We start from the raw sequence: 19,692 nt of genomic DNA on the forward strand, positions 1-19,692 counted from the left end.
ACAGAAAGAGCCTGGCAGGTCTGGCTACAGGTACTCACACGGGCACCATATTGCATGGTATCCTCCACAGTGATCGCTGCAGAAATCATCAGAATAATGTGTCACCGCTCCAATTGCTTCTTGTTGTCTACCCAAGAACAGCTGAGGCACCCCATCACATCTTCTCACTAAGCCCACTACCTATTCTAACTCTGTACCCCCACCAATTACCATAATCTCCCTCATGTTAGCACCCCCTCAGTGAGGCATTAACCTGCATCAAATACTGCAGCCCCATGAATGCCTAAAGCCATTATATAGTCACAAGTTCATGTATATTTTCCTAACTCCAAACTGGTGTATGAGCTCTTATGGCAAGGATTCATTGCTGGTTTGATAGGGTTTGACCCATTCAATTCATGTCTATGTTGTCTTTGTGCAGCACTGTGTACATTTAAACACATAAGTATTATACAGACCTGTGTCCCCCCCCCCAGTAAGTCACACACAGCCTGTACGTACCATAGTCGGAGACACTTGTTTCTGAAATTGATGTGGACTCTATAGTGGCGGCACTGATGGGCGTAGTGTGCCAGGGCAGAGCACATACAGGCTGGGCCGCACTTACATGTATCACCCCAGCACATTTCATAGTAGGACACAGGGCTAAGAAAGGGGGTGGCAAGGGGCAAAGAGGTCCTTGGTCAGGATACTGCAGCTTTCAGATGCATAGGAGGCTGTAAAGGAAAAGTGAGTTGACTACTGTATAGGCATTATTTGCAATAAGGAGCCCAATAAAAACATAGTTAGATATTTAAATCGGGTTGAAAAAAGTCTATCAAGTTCAACCCCTCCAAATGAAAACCCATCATCCATACACACACCTCTCCATTCTTTCACATAAATTATATATATACCCATACCTATACTAACTATAGAATCTAGTATCATAATAGCCTTTGATATTATGTCTGTCCAAGAAGTCATCCAAGCCACTCTTAGGCATTAACTGAATCTGCCATCACAACATTCCCGGGCAGTGCATTCCACAACCTCACTGTCCTCACTGTAAAGATCCACCTACGTTGCTTCAAAGGAAAGTTATTTTCTTCTCGTCTGAAGGGGTGGTCTCTGATACAGTGAAGCTCTTTATGGGTAAAAAGGTCCCCTGCTCCTGCACACGTCTAAAGGGATTTTGGCCCCATAAAGAAGAGGGTGAATGCCCGAGGGACCCAGTCCATACCCCCACACTTGAGCCCTCCTCTGCTATAAAGGGGAAACAGCCCTGCACTTGGCAACTTAACACCTGCAAGACAGACCACAAATTAACCCCTTCACTCGGAACTACTGCCCAAGGACTTACAAAGCAGCCACATAACAACTGCACTCTGTACTCTCCAGAACCTGAGCTGGGCAACCAACCCTCTGTCAGCCTGTGATCTATTCCCAGGGCGTAACCTGCAGGCTTGATCATACCACCTCTTTCCTCTGCTACACGCAGGATTGCGGCCTATAGGCCAAGATTCAGGGTGGAAAAACTGTGCTTTGAACAGTAAATTCTACTACCATAAGTAAATTCTACACCTGGTACTGAGACAAGGCTGGCATGCTGAATATTTAAACTGGAACAAAATCTGCGTGCCCGGTACTCTAAAGTCTCTAACAATTTACTCTCAAGCTACCTAAGCGTATAATATACCTGCAACAGACAATGTGCAGCAATAAAACACAGAAAACAAAGGCAGATGCAGTTTACAAACTGGAATTAATTTATACGACACCCATCTCAGAATGGCGCCACTTTGAGCAACACTCATCCTGAACCCAGTAACTCTTCCCCCCCCCTCCAACGCCACAGCTGGAGGCCGCCGACCAACTACTGTTAGATGCAATCACAGACTGCCGGACATTGCTCTCTACTAAATTAGAAGAGGTAAAAACCCTCTCTTTGCTGAGGTCAGACATGCAAAACATGAGGGAACGGGTACGGGAAACTGAGAACAGAATATCCACTCTAGAGGATACTTGCAACTCCCTACCCGCCTTAGATGACTATGAAAACAGGCAGAGGCACAACAACGTTCGACTGGTGGGTCTCCCGGAGAGAGTGGAGGGAGCAGACCCGGTGGCCTTTGCCGAACGCTGGCTTTGAGACTCCTTTCCAACAGCCTCATTCTCACCATTCTTCACGGTTGAGAGAGCCCATCGAGTACCAGGCAAGAACCCCCCGCCGGGCAGCCCTCCTCAACCTTTTCTAATCCGGCACCTTCAGAGACAACAATGCAATTCTGCAGGCAGACCGTCTGAATCCAGATGGGCGGCAGGAAGGTGTGTACCCGGACTTCTCGGCCAAACTGCAGCGCCAACGGGGAACCTTTACAGCAGTCAAAGGACGACCTCACAAGGCCAATTTCAAATATGGTATGCTATACCTGGCTAAGCTGCGGGTCCAAGCTGGGGACATGGCCCTCTTCTTCCAGACACCACAAGAGGCCAGTGACTGTTTGGACTCACGGGGTACTCCATCCCTAAGGGTCAGCCCCAACAGATAAAATTAGGGAACACGCAAAGGTTGAGAATGACATTTACCGTCATGACAGGTGAGACCACCTATTCTTAGTACCCCAGGACCATATACCCCTGTTTCACGCACTGGAAACCCACAAGCAGAACACACATAGTGGACACATTTACCTAACTACTTTACTACCAGTGGCAAGGAACTAAGCTAGTAGCGGTCCTGGACTTGAGAACATCGGCACGGCGGATTTTTGTGCCATCCACTAGGTTCAGAAGTTAGCCACTTGCTCCCCATGAGCACATCTCAATATCTGCGAAGTTCTAGGTCAGGTCGGCAGGGATGGTTTTCTATTGGGTCAATATTGTTGTTGTTAATTGTTGTATGTTATGGTTCAATGACGTAATACCATATGAAATTCTAATCATGATAAGAACATTCATGGCAGAAAGATAAAACTATGCCGTGTAAGACCACCTTAAGGGGTGGTTATTAAATGTCAAAAACTCAAAAAAAAAAATTTTTTACCATACCTCGAGATTTATTATACCCCGAAGATGGAAAAAGTCAGAATCTGAAAATCCAGCATCTCAGACCTACCAAGGTTGTGTATAAGTATAAGGAAAGGCAGGGGCGTTTCTGCCATGAGGCAAGATGAGCACCTTGCCTCAGACGGCAGCTCCCCAGAAGTTACCAGGGGAGGCAAAAAGTCATTCCTGGTAACTTTAAGAGCCCAATTTCCAGGTAATAAACAGTAAATTCAGCTTTTCTAGCGCAGAGAGCACAATTTCACTCTCTGTGCTTGCGATGTGCCCCCCTGGACCCCCATCGACGATCTTAAAGTAAGCGTGATGGGCGGCTTCAGGTGGTGTTACAGGCTGAAACGCACATGGGGAGAGGTCCCTATTCTATTTGGAAGTTTCTATGGTCTGCACTGGAATAAGCCTGAAAATCCTACTATTTGGGACTTTTCAGGCAATAATAAAAAAAAATCGTGCTTTTCAGGAAAAAGCATGAAAAAATCAAGCGATTCGGGAAAAAAATTTGGATTTTCACTCGATTTATTCATGTTTGTACCTGATCTCATTAAATAACGTTTTTTTTAAACAATAAATAAGGTCCAATCGTGGATTTTAGTTTAGTCAGACTTTTTTATTAAAATAATAATATATTTCGATTTTAATAAATAAAGCCCCAAATATTAGCCAGGGCAAGCAGAGCAATAGCCCCTCTCAGCCGTTCCAGCAAATAGGAAGTGTGGCAGTAATAACAATCATTTAAGATTTAAACTTACCAGGGCAGGTAATGTTTGTGCAAATCCACTTCCCTTCTGTGCATGTGCTGGAACACAAGAAGTAAAATATACAAATATTATTTACTTTCCATGTGACTCCTGCTAACTGTCAATGGAGGACTCAATGGCGAAATGACGGGGATTGTTTGTATTTGGGGGTCCGTATCATATCAAACGATTTTTAGTGTACAATTAAATACAGTAACTTTCATGTTAGATCTGTATATTCGTCATTTTTATACTTTGTCAATCGTGTGTTTAGGTTCATGGGGGAAAAGAGGCTGCAGCTGCAATGATCCCTGGTGCACAGGGTGGCACAACTGCTGGGCAATGCCCTGCTGCCCCTGCATAAACTTCATTCAACAGGGGTGGGAGATTTTGCCCATACAGTCAGTGGGTAGGACTGAAGTGGAAACCCATCTGACAAATGATTCAACACAGACTTGCAGAACAACCAAGGGTGCAACAAGGTCAGGTCCACTGGGGCCAGGAGACTTTTATTGGGCCCACTAAGTAGAAATACAAAATTTTCAGTAATTTTTCACAAAAATAGGCCAAGACTAGGTAACCACTGCCCTTCCCTCACTGACTGCTGGAAACTGTAGTGCAACTATAGCTGTAGGGTCCTATGTGTGGCAGGCGCAGCACTACGTATTGCCTTGTGCGCTGTGGCATTAGAAGAATTATGAAATCACTGTCCCTTTAGTCTAATCAGACTTTCTTTTACTCTGTAATTCCTCTAGCGCCGTTTTATGGAAACAGTAGGTTTAAAGAGCACACCAATACCTTTTAAATAACTTCTTTAATAACTTCAACTTTCTTCATATAACACTGCTGCTTGTGCAGCGGATATTCCATGTACAAACACGTGGTGAATAAAACCATAAAAGGCAGTTCAACGGTTCAGATAACAAAAGATGGTGGATGTATTTGACTTCCAGGTATAGCACTTTGGTATGGCACTGTGCATTTGCTTTATAGCAGCAGTAAGCAATTAACCTTTGTATTTGCACTTGGATTTGTAATTGCATCTGTATTTGGTCTGTAATTGTCACTCGGATAGGTCTGTAATTGGTGGAACTATTTGGCCTTCTCTCCTTCCATAAAACTTATCTCTGACTGGAACTCCGTCTGTTCCTTCCCTTTGTCTGATGAGTAATGGCCTCAGAAAGATCTGGCATGGGGAACTCCCACACAGACCCATTGTGTATCTGACTGGGATTGGTTGAGGCTGGCTATGATTGGCCTACCTATATGATGATTCTTAAAGGTAAATTTTCTTTTTCTGCTTCTGCTAACACAATGCATATAACTGTTATAACATTCAGAAACATAAATTATAGCCATAACTCTGCTTTTTACTTAAACATGTGAACATATGAACTGTACTGAGGTTGTTGGCAGGTTTTGGTGCATACATATATATGACCATAATAGTAACCTAGGACAGGTCTTGGCTGGCCAGCTACACTATGTTCTATGATGTATAGAGAACTTATCAACCAAAAATATATTTACACCGTACTGGGGTTCACACCAGTGTTTATGGATGCACCCCAGGTTCCTTATTTGTCTCAACCACTAACAATCAGATCACATGGCTGCCAACTGCCATACATAATCTAGCGAATCGCCAGTTATTGCAGTCTTCTTGTACTACTGAGCCAGAATGGTGGGACATGCCATGAAAGTCACATGGGCACGCTGATGGGGGGACACATACTCCATTGTCATACATGAAACCTGTGGGCACAGATACGCTGACTGTAATGTAACCCCACTATTAGTTGTCACAATAAGCAATGACTGTAAATGGATAGTTCTTATTAAATGTGCCTTAATGCAGACTGGAATATTAATAATGAAAGAATAAAATACTATTCAGCACAGCATATTATAATAAAGGTACAAAGTCATTTTAGATATACTGTATACAGATGAGATATACAGCAAGCTTGGAATAAAAGGAAGATACCTTGGGCACAGTAGCAGCCATCCACACAGGAGATTTCGTTGTCAATACATGGCTTTCTTTGTTGGCAGGAGGTGGGGCAGCAGTCAATACACTCATTATTAACCAAGTCTTTATCACACTGGATCTCAGAGTGAACAAGGCATTGGGCCCCTTCTCTCCATTCTCTCTTCAGGGAAACTCCACACTTTCATTCCCTGCTACGGCTCAAACTCTCACGTCTCCCCATTCATGGCAAACCCAGGCCACATTTCCCCCAGTGATTTTGCAAATCCCCCTGCAGGAGCTGCCACCATGTCTTACAACCCTGTAATTTATCACTGACCTAAAATGTCTCTATTGTCAGGATGAATTCATATACTTCCCCTTTGTAGAATCACAATGGGCCCTTTCCATTTCCATATGCCCCAATATCTTCCCCACCTCACTCCTGTTCTAAAAGTCTCCCATGCACTCCACATACCACACTGCTTGTATACGGCCCTCCAGCCATGGAGTGTCCCACCTGAGCACAGGCACGTGCATATTCAGTAAGAGCCCAACACCATGTGGCCGTGTCACTTCCAGACCTGATGGAGGAAACCAAAAATAGACTTGATAATCCTGAGCAGCAAAATGAACTTCAGAGTTACACTCCCCCATGCAAGGAAATAGAGACAATCACACGAGTACCAGGAAACACACTTCCCCCCATGCAAAGTAGGTAGAGACAGTCGCATGAGTACCAGGAAATACACTCCAACATGTGAAGGAAATAGAGACAGTTACACAAGTACCAGGAAATACACTACCCCATGCAGAGGAAGTAGAGACAGTCACACAACTACCAGGAAATACACTCCCCCATGCAAATGAAGCAGAGACAGGTATACAGGTACCAGGAAACACACTACACATGCAAAGGAAGTAGAAACAGTTACACGAGTACCAGAAAAAACACTCCCCCATGCAAAGGAAGGAGATAAAGTTACACAAATACCAGGAAATACACTCCCCCATGCAAAGGAAGCAGAGACAATTACATGAGTACCAGGAAATACACTCCCCCGTGCAAAGGAAGTAGAGACAGTCACACGATTACCAGGAAATGCACTCCCCCGTGCAAAGGAAGCAGAGACAGTTACACAAGTACCAGGAAATACATTCCCCCATGCAAAGGAAGGAGAGAAAGTTACACAAGTAGCAGGAAATATGAACTCCAACATGTGAAGGAAATAGAGACAGTTACACAAGTACCAGGAAATACACTCCCCCATGCAAAGGAAGGAGAGAAAGTTACACAAGAACCAGGAAATACACTCCCCCCCATGCAAAGTAAGCAGAGACAGTCACATGAGTACCAGGAAATATACTCCCCCATGCAAAGGAAGCAGAGACAGTCACACAAGCACCAGGAAATACATTCCCCCTTGCAAAGGAAGTAGAGACAGTTACATGAGTACCAGGAAATACACGCCCCCATGCAAAGGAAGTAGAGACAGTTACAGTATAAGAGTACTAGGAAATATACTCCTCCATGCAAAGGAAGTAGAGACAGTTACAAGAGTACTAGGAAATATACTTAATATACTACAAAGTAAGTAGTGATAGTTTTACATAAGTGCCAAGAAATACACTCAGCTGACATATTTATTAATAATAATCAGTATATAATACACAAAATACATGAAGAATACATAAGAAACAGCTCTTAATTATAAACAGAGCTTATCGATGTAATTTTTGTCACATGACTCACTAAAACTTGTGTATTATAATAAATAAAATACCCCTTGTTGGAAAATATGAGGATATTAGAAGTAACCTTGGAGTTCCAGGACCTGTATAAAAGCATGAGGTCAAAGGCCTTCCTCGTGACTTATAATATCCTTATATTTTACAATAAGGGCTACTTTATTCACTATATAATCTCTCCCCCACACCAAATCTCAAGGCCCTACTTACAAGCACATATCGTTGGCACAGGCAGCCATGAAAGGGAAGGGACTGAAAGACTCGTGGCAGCTCTGGAATGGGGGCTGTAGTATCAAGCTGCACATGGAATGTCCTGTCTGAAATAAAAGGTGAGAAAGTAACATTACTCTGTAGAAGGGGAGAGAGAAATCTGTAATTCTGACCATGTATCTCTTGTTCACTGACAGCCAGTTCCAATGACATAAATAAAAGGCTTTACGCAGTTCAGTAATAGTTCAACATTTCCCTCAAATGTAAATGTGAATCATTGGCAAGTATAATGCATTTTTAAGGGACAGACACTTAACACTCAAAAACCACATGTGCAATTTAAAGCAAGTGATTGGTCACTTCACAAGGCCAATCACTTGCCAGCGTGTCCCCCTCCCACCAGGTATCGCCCTTCTAGTGCCACATAGCGACTGCTTCACCTGTTTGGCCTCCTGGCTCTGCCCGTCACACACTGGCTCATTTGGAGAGGGTAGAGATGCGGCTTCAAGGGGTGCATTTTCTCTCCAGCTATTACAAAACTCTTCGATGTTCTCCGTAACTTTCCCTGGGATGAAACACATGATTATTAGGGGGGCCTTATAACCAGGCTGTAACATGCATTTCTTTAGACACTACAGAGCATTTGTTGTTTTTTTTGGGGGTTTTTTAAGTTGTTTTTATTGAAATTTTATAAGCATGTCATACAGCAATGGACTAGATGAGTCCCAGTAAAAGTCATCATTGTTAAGGAAATATGCATGCCATATAAAGTGTGGTATATTGAAAAAAGATAAAGTAAAACAGAAACAAAGCTAGCATAACATTACAGTTCCATGGTTTTGCGTTATGTATAAATCAACATTCCGAGATTGAACACAAATTCCTAGATCTAGAGAAACAGGTTAGGTTTATTTACCTTAAGTAAGATGCCAAAAGCCTGTTAGTACGGTGACTCCTGGGGGGTGAACTTGTAGGTGGTCTGGTTTCTTCAAGTGAGTTTTGGATGTAATCGTTTGTTTCTTGTAGCAAAGAATTACCTTTTAAGATTTCCATATCGTACCATGTGGTATTTATGAATGTATAAGTGGTGAAAAATCGAAGTGGTGAGGGAAGACTATTGATGTATGAGATCCAAGTGGAAAAAAATTTCTCCGCTTGTAAATCTTTTCTCGTCGTGGCCTCCAGCCGTCCATATGAAAGATATGGTGCAATTTCTGTTTCATAAGTGTGGATGATGGGATTTCCATAGACAGCCATTGGTGTAAGATTGTTTTCCGGACGCTGCTGCCAACCTAGCTGCCAAGTGTTTCTCCCCTTTATTCAAAGTTGGGTATTGTTGAGTGATGCTAATAAGGCCCATTCTATTGTTAGTCCGATTGGTTTGGTTGTCATTTGCATCCAATAGGAGATTACTTCCAGCCAAAAAGTTTGTATTTGAGGGCATGACCAGAGCATGTGGAGAAGATCCGCTTTAGGGGCTGTGCATCGAGTGCATTTATCTGAGGGGAGAGTTCCTATCTTATATCGTTTTTTTTGGAGTGAGGTAGGAGTTGTGAAGAATTTGTAGTGTCATTTCCTGGTATCTGCTGGTTGATAACATCTGAGTGGTGCGTGTGTATGCTTTTAAAATATCTATGATAGGGATTTGCGATGTAAGAGTGGTCCATTTAAATAAATGGGATTCCTCAGTATCTAGGTTTATGTTCGTTCGTATGATATGATATATTTGTGCGGTAGATCGTACAACTGATTTCTCTTTCCAAAGGTTGTCTATCGGGTTATTAATAGTTGTGTGTTTCATGTTGTGGACCGTGGTTCTAGCAAAGTGAAGTATTTGCATGCTGAGGAATATGGGTAAATGCGTGAATGGGAATTTCTCTTTTAATTCCTGTAAAGAGAGCAGGTCTTGATTTTGGTTGATAAGGTGTCGTATCGTGTCTATTCCGCCTTCCCGCCAATTATGTAGAGGCATATCAGGTTTGACAGTCCTATGGGAAAGTTTACATTTCCCAGCCATGTTAGACATGGAGATAAGTGGTGTCTAAGTCTGAGCTGTTGCCAAGTTTTATGAGTGTCCGAAAATAATGGGTTATCCTTCAACGATTGGGGAATCGCCGAAAGCGGAGAGTGTAGGAAATAATTTAAAGTAAGACCGTCTAAGGTAGATTGATCTAAGTCTGTGTTAGCGAACCAGTTCCTGTTTGTTAGCCAATCACATGTGTATCTAAGTAGTGCTGCTTCATTATATTCCTTAATATTTGGCAGGTTAACTCCCCCTAAGGATTTTGTTTGTTGCAATTTGTAAGTACTAAGTCGGGGGCGTTTCTTCTGCCAAATAAAGCTATGAAATATATGGTTTATGCGTTTGAGATCAGTTGGTTTGATACGATATGGTAACATTTGTATTGGATATATTAGTTTTGAGAATAGGATCATTTTGATAAAATGGATTCTGCCTAGAAAAGTTAAATTGAGGTGTTTCCATTGTTGAGTGTCTTGGTGAATTTTATCAATAATTGATCGAATGTTCAAATTATAAATGTCTTTGTGATGTTTCGGTAATTTGATGCCTAAGTATGATATATGGCGTTGAGCTTTTTTAAAGGGAAAATCGGAAGACCAAGTGTGTGGTGTGGTATCATGAAGGTGAAGTTTCCTGCATTTATTTGAAAGCCGGCTATTTGACCGAATCTGTTTATGATTGATAGAATGGTCGGGATTTCCATTTGAGGGTTTTGTATAAAGAGCAAAATGTCATCAGCAAAAGCTGTGACTTTCAATCGTGTATGGTTAATCGGGATACCTAAGATGTTGGGGTTCTTCAAGAAGTGTCAAAGTAGGGGGTCTATGGCTAAGTTAAATAATAGTGGCGAGAGCGGACAGCCTTGTCTTGTCCCTCTGCCAATCAGAAATCTTTCAGAGTTTTGGTTGTTCACTGTGACAAATGTGCTTGGAGCAGAATATAAAGTTTTGAAGAGATTAAACATTTGGATACCAATGTGTTGAAATTTTAATAGTCGTCTAATATATATATGTGATATCCTATCAAAGGCTTTATCTGCATCTAGATTTAACAATAATCCTTGTCTCCTTTTCTCTAAATTGCAATGGTATATCGCTGTCAGTATCTTGCAGATAGCCTGTGCCGATTGTCTATGTTTAAGAAAGCCTACTTGATGTTCAGTAAGTATTTTGGGAAGAATTAGCTGTAATCTGTCTGCCATTATTTTGGTTAGGATTTTGATATCTTGGTTAAGTAGTGATATTGGTCGGTATGAAGTACAGTCAGTTGGATCTCTACCTTCTTTCGGAATTAATATTATTCTGGTGACATTGACCTCGTGCCATAGGGACGAACCTTGTAAGACTTTATTATAAAGATTAGTCAGGATAGGGGAGAGTTCCCATACTAGTAATTTATAGTACTCTGCCAAGAGACCTGGTGTTTTGTTGTTTTTCAAACGTTTAATTGTCTTGTAATTTCTTCTTTCGTTATAGGGGCATCAAGAATTTCTCTATCTGGAACTGACAGTTTTTGAAGTCCAGCTTCCTGCAAAAATTTGAGACCGTCCACTGGATCATCTAAGCGGCACTATATACGTTTTTAAAGTGGTTTTTTAAGATATTTTTGATTTGTTCAGGATTTTTTGTCCATCCCTGTGGGGTTCGTAATTTTTGTATGTATGGGTTGATAATTTCTTTTGCAGCTAACCGAGCTAGAAGTTTACCTGATTTGTTTCCCCATCTATAAAATTTGTTTGCTGAGTAATTTAATGAATTGCATGCCTTATCTGTTAATAAAGTGTCTAAAAGTTGTTTTGTCTCAGTATATTTTGTTTTATCTTCCTTTGTATTGGTCGTTTTGAAAGCTGTGTAATGTTTCGTCAATTCATTTTGTAGTAATGTGTATTTTTGTAAAAAAAAATTCTTTCTTTTAATTAAATAAGATATAATATGCCCTCTCAGGACAGGTTTAGAGGCAGCCCATAATAAATGGGGATCTTCCCAGTGCTCAATATTGTCATCGACATAATTAGCCCAGTTTGATTTTAAAAATGTGGAGAAATCTGTATTAGTGGTTAAGTAAGCTGGGAATCTCCAGTTGGATGAGCGGGATTGGGGTTTAGGTAGTTCCAATTGGGTAGTGATAATGGCATGATCTGAGATGTCTATAGGGTAGATTTTAGCCGTGGCTAGACTGGCAGCATTTTAGAGTTTTGACCCAGGAATCTTTCCATAGTATTATGCATAAATTATAGTGGGTAGTGGAGAGTCGTAGTTCCACGTTGCAGCTTGTGATGGGTTTTCACTTGTCTTCTAGGTGAGAGGTGTGATAAATTGTGATTCTATTTGGTCATTTCACTGACTTTGGGTGAGAGGGTGAGGGGTGAAAGAGAATTCACATAGTGAGTGGGAAAAAAAAGAAAAATTAAAGAAAAATTAGTCCAGTGATAGGATTTTAGTTATGTGCCCCGATGATTCCAAAAAGGAGTGTACGAAGTATATTAGCACATTACAACTGCTCTGGCTAGAGAGTGTAATAATGTATCTCCGTGATATTGAAATTGTAGGGGATTTTCAGTGGTGTTAAGTTATTGTAGTCGTCTGGCGGTTTGCTTTGTGCTCGAGACCTACTGTATATGCTCAATAGGTTTGATATGTAGCAGGGCATATTGTTTTTGAGCTGTCGCCCGATGTGGTGCAGGGAGTGTGCCCCCGTTGGTCTCCTTTCCCAAAATAAATACGCTTGTTATTGGCTTTGAGGGATCTCTAGGCCTGAGGAGTGAGAAGGCCTATGCGCTGGAGCGAGTTTTTGTGTCCAAGATCTGGAAGTGGTTCAGATCAGGCTCGAGGTATATTAGGGGGAGAGTAAAAGGTCCCAGAAAGTATTTGCAAGATGGCCTCCTACTCTCAATAGGCCAGTTTGGTCAAGGAATGAGTGAAGCTTCCTCAAAGTGCTGTCTCTAGGGACGAGTTTGTTTCTTGTGGTGTAAAAGAACGCTGGTCCAGAGAGCCAAGTTGCGTCTTTAAGCTGGCTTGCTGCAACAGCTTTGGTTGTGTGGTCTGCAGGGTTGTAGTCGGTATAGAATACAGTCTCTTTGGGCTCTGTGCCTGTCTCGGTTGTGATGAGCTCAGCTAGCTCTACAGCTAGAACGGCAGCACAGAGTTCCAGTCTGGGTATAGTGTGTTCGGGAATTGGTGCCAGTTTTGCCTTACCCATAACAAATGCAATGTGGCATTGTCCATAGATATCCACAGTTTTGAGGTATGCTACAGCAGCTATGGCTTTGACAGAAGCATCAGAGAACACACAAAGTTTTTGCCTTTGCACCTCTGTAGAAGGTATTAGGACATATGGACGTGTAACACAAAGGTTGTTAAGAGTTGCTATAGAACTTCTCCATTCTGCCCACAAATTCTTTTTGTCAGGAGACAGTGGGGTATCCCAATCAGATGTTTTGGGGGTTAAGTCTCTTAAAAGTGCTTTATCTTGTATGGTGACAGGAGCAGCGAATCTTGAAGGATCACACAGGCTATTTATTGTGGCCAGAACACCTCTGCGAGTGAAGGGTTTCTCTTCCCTGTTTACTTGGAAGGCAAAGGTATCAGACTTTAAGTCCCACAGAAGCGCAAGGCTCCGTTGCACAGGTAAGGAATCAGCTCAAAAGTCTAAGTCTCTTAGATCATTTGAATGGTCTTGGGAAGAGAAGGCTTCAATCGCTACTTTGTTGTTAGAAGCTATTTTGTAAGGCCTGAGGTTGGAGCAGGCGAGTGCTTCCTGCGCTCTTTTGAGAAGACTGATTGCAGCTTTGCTTGAAGGTAGCAATTTTAAACAGTTATCTGCATAGAAGTCTTTTTTTACTAATCGCCTGACATCTGACCCATACTGTACCTCACTTTCTTGGGCAGAGCAACTGAGTCCGTGGATTGGAACTGCAGGCGAAGGACTGTTGCCAAAGATGTGCACCCTTGTAGGGTACTCTATGATGTCTTTGAAAGGGCTATTATCTCTGAGCCTAAAGGGTAGAGGGGTGACACAACTGTTTGAATCGTGTTTAACTAGTTCTTGTTTGATTATTTTTGGAAAGAGTATATCCTCAATAGACATTGCTAATTGGTTATCCTCTTTTGTTCTCTGGAACACTGTACATCTCAAATGATCTTGATCACTGTCACGGGTGAGATTATCATCGGAAATGTTTGGGGGGGGGTGTTCCAGGCTAGTGCTGTAAGGTTTTTTCCTTTATTAGGAACTGGTTGTTGCATGGTGGGAAAATGGAGGGGTGTCCATTTTCTAGTGTGTTTGTCAGCATGCTGTTTACGCAGACTGGTTCGTGTACGCTTCCCGGGCAAGTGTCTCCTATTATGACCCAACCGAGATCTAGCTTCTGGGCATAAGGTGCATTGTGAGGGCCATTTATCTGGTTCCTTGCTTTGTGGACCCATAGCATATCTCTTCCAAGGAGAAGCATTATCTGAGCCTTGATCTTGAGGTCAAGTTCGGGGATTAAGTGTATTATACGTTTCAAGTGTACCTGGTGCTTAGCTACGTCCGGTGTAGGGATTTCAGATCTATTATCGGGGATCTGGTTGCATTCGATTATAGTTGGTAAGGGTAGACATACCTTTCCATCTATGGACTTGGTAGCCGGATGCCCTTCTTCCTGCTGTCTTGATAACTCCTGCACATGTTTTTAGAGAGTAAGGAGTGTTTGGGCCCTTGACATTAAATGCATCAAAGAAAGCTGGGCAGAAGATCTGTTGCTCTGGTCATCCAGGATTGCATAGAGCTTAATGCCTTTATCTGTTTGGCCTGTCGGGTATACTCTGACCAGGCAAATTTTGGAGCAGGATCTGCCGCCTATGGCGCCATTGCAGATTTCTGTGCAATGAGAATTGACCTCTATGGTGTTTGTGACACTGTCATCTTCCTCCCCGCCATGCTTGCTGGCACTCTTGGTGTAAGGTACAGTCCACGGGGCTGGCCCAGGGTGTAAAGCTGTGTTGTGATGTGTGCTGTCACATTCTGTGCATTTTACACTGACCTGACAGTCCTTGGCAAGATGAGACGTTGATGAACAGCACTTGTAACAGATGTTGTTTTCCTTTAGGTAGGCTTTGCAGTCTTCTATGGACTTCTCTCTGAAGGCTCTGCATTTCAGAAGAGGATGAGGCATTTGGTGTAAAGGACACTGCTTACTAGTTTTTTTTGCCTTGTCTCCTTGTGAGAAGGTTCTGCAGATCTGTGAAAAGAATCTAAAGAGGAAGAATTAGTTTTGTGTACTGTTATTAAGTACTGAAAGGGTGGCATGTGGCAAAGTGAAATCAAAACTGGGGTAATTTCTCATCTTGGTTTGTTGGTGCATTTCTTTGAATTTTGACCCGTGTGCCATCCACCGCTCTTGTAAGTTATAGGGCAATTTTTGTACTATGGGGTTAACACCTCTGGCTGTGCCTAGGAATGCAAGCCCCATTGAGTCTCCTTCAGCTTTGGCTACTTGTAGTTCCATTAACAAGTCACTTAATTCCCTAAGTTTTTGGTAACTTTTATTGGTTATTTTAGGGAAGTCATCAATTCTCTTGAAGAGTGCATTTTCTACAACCTCTGCTGAGCCATAGCACTCATTAAGTCTGTGCCAGATCATTCTGAGACCAGTTTATGGGTGGTTTATGTTGATCACCCTGATTCTTTTGGCATGCTCTGCAGACTCGGTACCTAGGTATTTGATTAGGAGGTCTATTTCCTCGCTGCATGAAAGGTCTAAGCCTTTGATTTTGGAAGGAGGATCGCCAGGCTCTGAAACCTTCTGGGTGGTTGTTGAACTTTTCAAGTCCTTTTGTGAATAGCTTGCGCCGTGCAAAGAACTTGGCAAAGTCCATTGTGTCCTGGTTACTACCAGGATAAGAGGGTGGATGAGTGTAATAGTGAGAAGGTGTTGTATAGTCATACCTGTCTGGAGGTTCTCTTTTAGGCTGGACTGTGACATACCGTTGTGACACAGCTGAGGAGGTAGGTGCAGGGTTAACCCTAGGCTTGGGTACCTGGCTGAAGTGGATGTTGTAGGCAGGATCACTTTGCTCCAAGTGGTCTCTCTGATGCAATTGCAGCTTGCTGATGGCCTTTGGAGGTGTATGGCATCCTTGGCTTGGTTCAGGAGCAGCATTTTGGCCTGGTTGCTGTGCTGAAAGAGAATCTGTGTCTTGTTTGGAGTGCTGGTAGACATACTCTCTAGTGCGTTGTAGTGGGTCGTGGGGTTCAGTCTCAAGATTAGGTACCTCGCTGTGTCCTTCGCTGCTAGGGTACACAATCATCTCTAGAGCTTTTGCTTCTGCCATAGTTGCTGCAGCTTCTCTCTCTCTGGCCAGCTTTTCTAGGGTTGCCTCTAAGCGAACACTTTCCAGCTTTGCCTCTACTGCTAGGCGTGCATTTTCTGCTTCTAAGCGTGCACTCTCTGCTCTCCTTTCTACTTCTAAGCGGGTACTCTCTGCTTCCCTCTCTGCTTTCAAGCGGGCACTCTCTGCTTCCCTCTCTGCTTTCAATTGGGCACTCTCTGCTTCCCTTTCTGCTTCTAAGCGTGTACTCTCTGCTTTCAAGCCGGCACTCTCTGCTTCCCTTTCTGCTTCTAAGAGTGCACTCTTTACTTTTACCTCCATTTCCCTCTCTGCGAAGGTGGCATGGGCCTTTGTGGCTTCTGCCTTTGCGCGGACAATGACGGCAGCATTAGTAACAGATGATCGTTGAGAGGAGCCTGAGACCTGGGATCTGGTCACTAATGAGGATGTCTTTTTCTGTGACATTATGCGACACTGGATAAGCCTTGGTAGTTGTTGTTTTTACTGCGCATGCAATGAGTTACAGTTCAATCCCACCTTTGTGGTAGCGCTGTTTCACTGTTCTGTCCTCGCTACGTATTACCCTGGGGCAGTGTGTAGTTTGACATGCAGCTAAACCTTCCCACAATCCAATAAAGAGACTAAGCTTGGAGTCTGTAGATTTTACTGAATAAACAAGTGGAATAGAGGTGAAAGTGTAATACAAACAGCAGAAAATATAATAAGTATGCTTGCAATGAACAATATAAAAACATGCAAATGAACATATAACTGCAGCATAAAATATATATACTGGCATAAATGTCTATGTAGCAATGTCTCTGGGGTTTCTGGCAGCTGTGGAGGTGTTTTGGTGTAACTATTTCCTCACCAGCGATTCTATCATAAGGGAGATGCAGAACTGTGTGCTTCTTCCAGCAGCATGGTCTGTAAAATGGAGTCCTGGCTCCCACAAGGCATTGCTCTAGGTCACGTGGTAAGCGTACGGTAGCCTGATTAGTCCAAATTCTGCCATAAGCCTTATGGAGGTGTAGAATGAATATACAGGAAGTGACGTTGTGCACTTACAGCAAGTGTTCAGCGGAGGGAGCTCCGAGCAAATAGATTGTGAAATATGAAGGCATATTTGAAGGCTTATGGTGGCCATACATGGAGAGATCCGCTCGTTTGGCGATGTCGCCAAACGAGCGGATCTCTCTCCGATATGCCCACCTTGAGGTGGGCAATATGGGGCTGATCCGATCGTGGGCCCTAGGGCCCAACGATCGGATCCTAGCGAACGCGAAAGGGCGGTCGGATCGCGGGACCGCATCAATGAACAGATCCGACTTTTGGCCAGATCTCGATCGGAGAAGCCCGTCGGGGGCCCCCATACACGGGCCAATAAGTTGCCGACTCGGTCTGTCGGCAGCTTTTATCGGCCTGTGTATGGCCACCTTTATGCTGGAGACATGACAGTAACACTACTAAACAACATTTCAGCATACAATCATTATTTGGCTATGACGTTATTTGTTTATGTAATTGCAACTGAAAGCTGGACCTGTCTGGCTGTTTATATTCCCTGCACTGCTGGTTCATCCTGCAAAAACAATGTAGCAGAAGCCAGCTGATTAACAGAGCTGGAGGACAACTGATTTCTGCAACATTATTTTAGGAGTCAGAGCTAGAGAACAGAAAGAGACAGACAGTGACAGAAAGACACCATGACATGTAACTATAAACCCAGTGAGAATGAGGAATGAATGGATATTGGGAAGTTGTATCAGGAGTCAGAAGCAGCAGTGCAGAGAAGAGAAAGGGCCAGACACAATGACAGTTACACAGAAGAGAATGAGGAATGAATATGTATTGGGAAGTTGTAACAGGAGTCAGAGGCAGCAGTGCAAAGCAAGGGATAGACAAAATGACAGTTACACAGAACTATAAACCCAGTGAAAATGAGGAATGAATGGTTATTGGGAAATTGTATCAGGAGTCAGAGGCAGCAGTGCAGTGAAGGGACAGACAGATAGCGACACACAGACACAGTGACTTATAGTGACACATAACTATACACCCAGGGAGAATGGGAAATACATGGCTATGGGGAAGTTGCTAAGAATGGGAGTTTCTCTCATTAGACAAATGTGCCAGTACAAAAGAAAGCAAATGCCAGCGAAGGCCTGGGCTGGGCTCTGTATCAGACACACAACTCCAGGCACAAAGACACAATTATTACATATTGATAGCACAACCTCTTTGATTTTGCCCTGTTGTTGGTGGGGAAACAAGATAAGGTACCTGTTTCGGTTATGGAGAACCTCCTGTTCTGTAACTTTATCTCTCCTTCTCCAGCAAAATACAGACTGAATGAGTGCTAGCAAGAATAGGGGGCAGCCTGGCACTGCCCGTCATTATGGAGCTGAAACAATGGGACAAATATGAGCAATTTTCATGCCAATGCGAGATCCAAGTTCTCATGTTATGTAACTGGGAGAGAGAAGCCCGGTACTTGCAAATACCCACACCTACCTACCCCTAGCTACACTTAGCTACCCCATCTACCCCTGCTACCCCTCTCTACAGCTACCTACCCCTCTCTACACCTACCTACTACTCACTGCAGCTACCTAGCCCTATGTGCACCTACCTACTACCCCTTACATAACCCATCTACCCCTACCTACCCATCTCTACAGCTACCTACACCTCTCTATACCTACCTACCCCTCTCTGAGGTGTGCTGTGCCGATACAGACACACTGCGTGGAATAGAACCAGAAAATATTGAGCAGGTGATTCTTTTTATTGGCTAATTTAGTAGATTTTAAAATGCAAGCTTTCTGGACTTCTTGTCTGGCAACCATGCCTGAAGCAGGGACCTAAGAAGTTCCATTATATAATCTACTTCACTTTTTGCAGGATTTGGCTTAGGTTGACATCTCCCTCCCTGACAGAATGGAATGAATCTTGGTGTTCTTTGTAAGGTCTCTTCTTGATCATCCATGAATCCTAGTGTTTGTTATGAGGTCTCATCTTAAACATGCTCTTTGCAAGAAAGAGCAACTTTCTACCCACCAGGTAATGATCTATGCTTACCATTGTTCTTTGTAAGGTCTCATCTTAAACATGCTCTTGGCAAGAAGGAGCAAACTTCTTCCCTTCAGATAATGATCTATGCTTACTGGTGTTCTTTATGAGGTCTCATCTTATACATGCTCTTGGCAAGAAGGAGCAACCTTCTACCCTCAAGATAATGATCTATGCTTACTGGTATTCTTTATGAGGTCTCACCTTAAACATGCTCTTGACAAGAAGGAACAACCTTCTACCCTCCAGATAATGATCTATGCTTACTGGTTTTTTTTGTAAGGTCTCATCTTGGACATGCTCTTGGCAAGGAGTAGCAACCTTCCATACTCCAGATAATGATCTATGCTTACTGGGTTTTTTGTATGGTCTCATCTTGGACATGCTCTTGGCAAGGAGTAGCAACCTTCCATACTCCAGATAATGATCTAAGCTTACTGGTGTTCTTTGTAAAGTCTCCTCTTGAACATGATTTTGCAAAGAGTAGCAACCTTCCGTCCTCCCGATAATAATCTATGTTTACCAGTGTTATTTGTAAGGTCTCATCTTGGACATGATTTTGGCAAAGAGGAGCAACCT

The 19,692-nt window shown here is 43.0% G+C and overlaps 1 protein-coding gene across 4 annotated transcripts; it reads right to left on the minus strand.

The window, feature by feature from the left end:
• Positions 1-2: 2 nt before the first annotated feature.
• LOC121393197 (otogelin-like) lies at positions 3-18,566 on the minus strand. 4 transcript variants are annotated; one of them, XR_005960832.1, is made up of 7 exons: positions 18,325-18,566; positions 8,148-8,272; positions 7,708-7,814; positions 6,227-6,332; positions 3,792-3,838; positions 502-716; positions 3-76 (listed from the first exon to the last, which is right to left on the minus strand). XR_005960832.1 is itself a non-coding variant. In XM_041561061.1 (5 exons), the coding sequence occupies exons 1-5, from the start codon at positions 8,322-8,324 to the stop codon at positions 701-703; spliced, it is 453 nt and encodes a 150-aa protein (XP_041416995.1). In that variant the 5' UTR covers positions 8,325-8,593; the 3' UTR covers positions 360-700. The 4 variants fall into 4 exon arrangements, 1 of the variants encoding a protein (XP_041416995.1); XR_005960831.1 differs by lacking the exon at positions 18,325-18,566 and having other exon boundaries at positions 6,269-6,332; positions 8,148-8,593; XR_005960830.1 differs by lacking the exon at positions 18,325-18,566 and having other exon boundaries at positions 8,148-8,593.
• Positions 18,567-19,692: the final 1,126 nt, after the last annotated feature.

This window comes from Xenopus laevis, chromosome 4S (genome assembly GCF_017654675.1).
Source record: "Xenopus laevis strain J_2021 chromosome 4S, Xenopus_laevis_v10.1, whole genome shotgun sequence".
NCBI lineage: Eukaryota > Metazoa > Chordata > Amphibia > Anura > Pipidae > Xenopus > Xenopus laevis.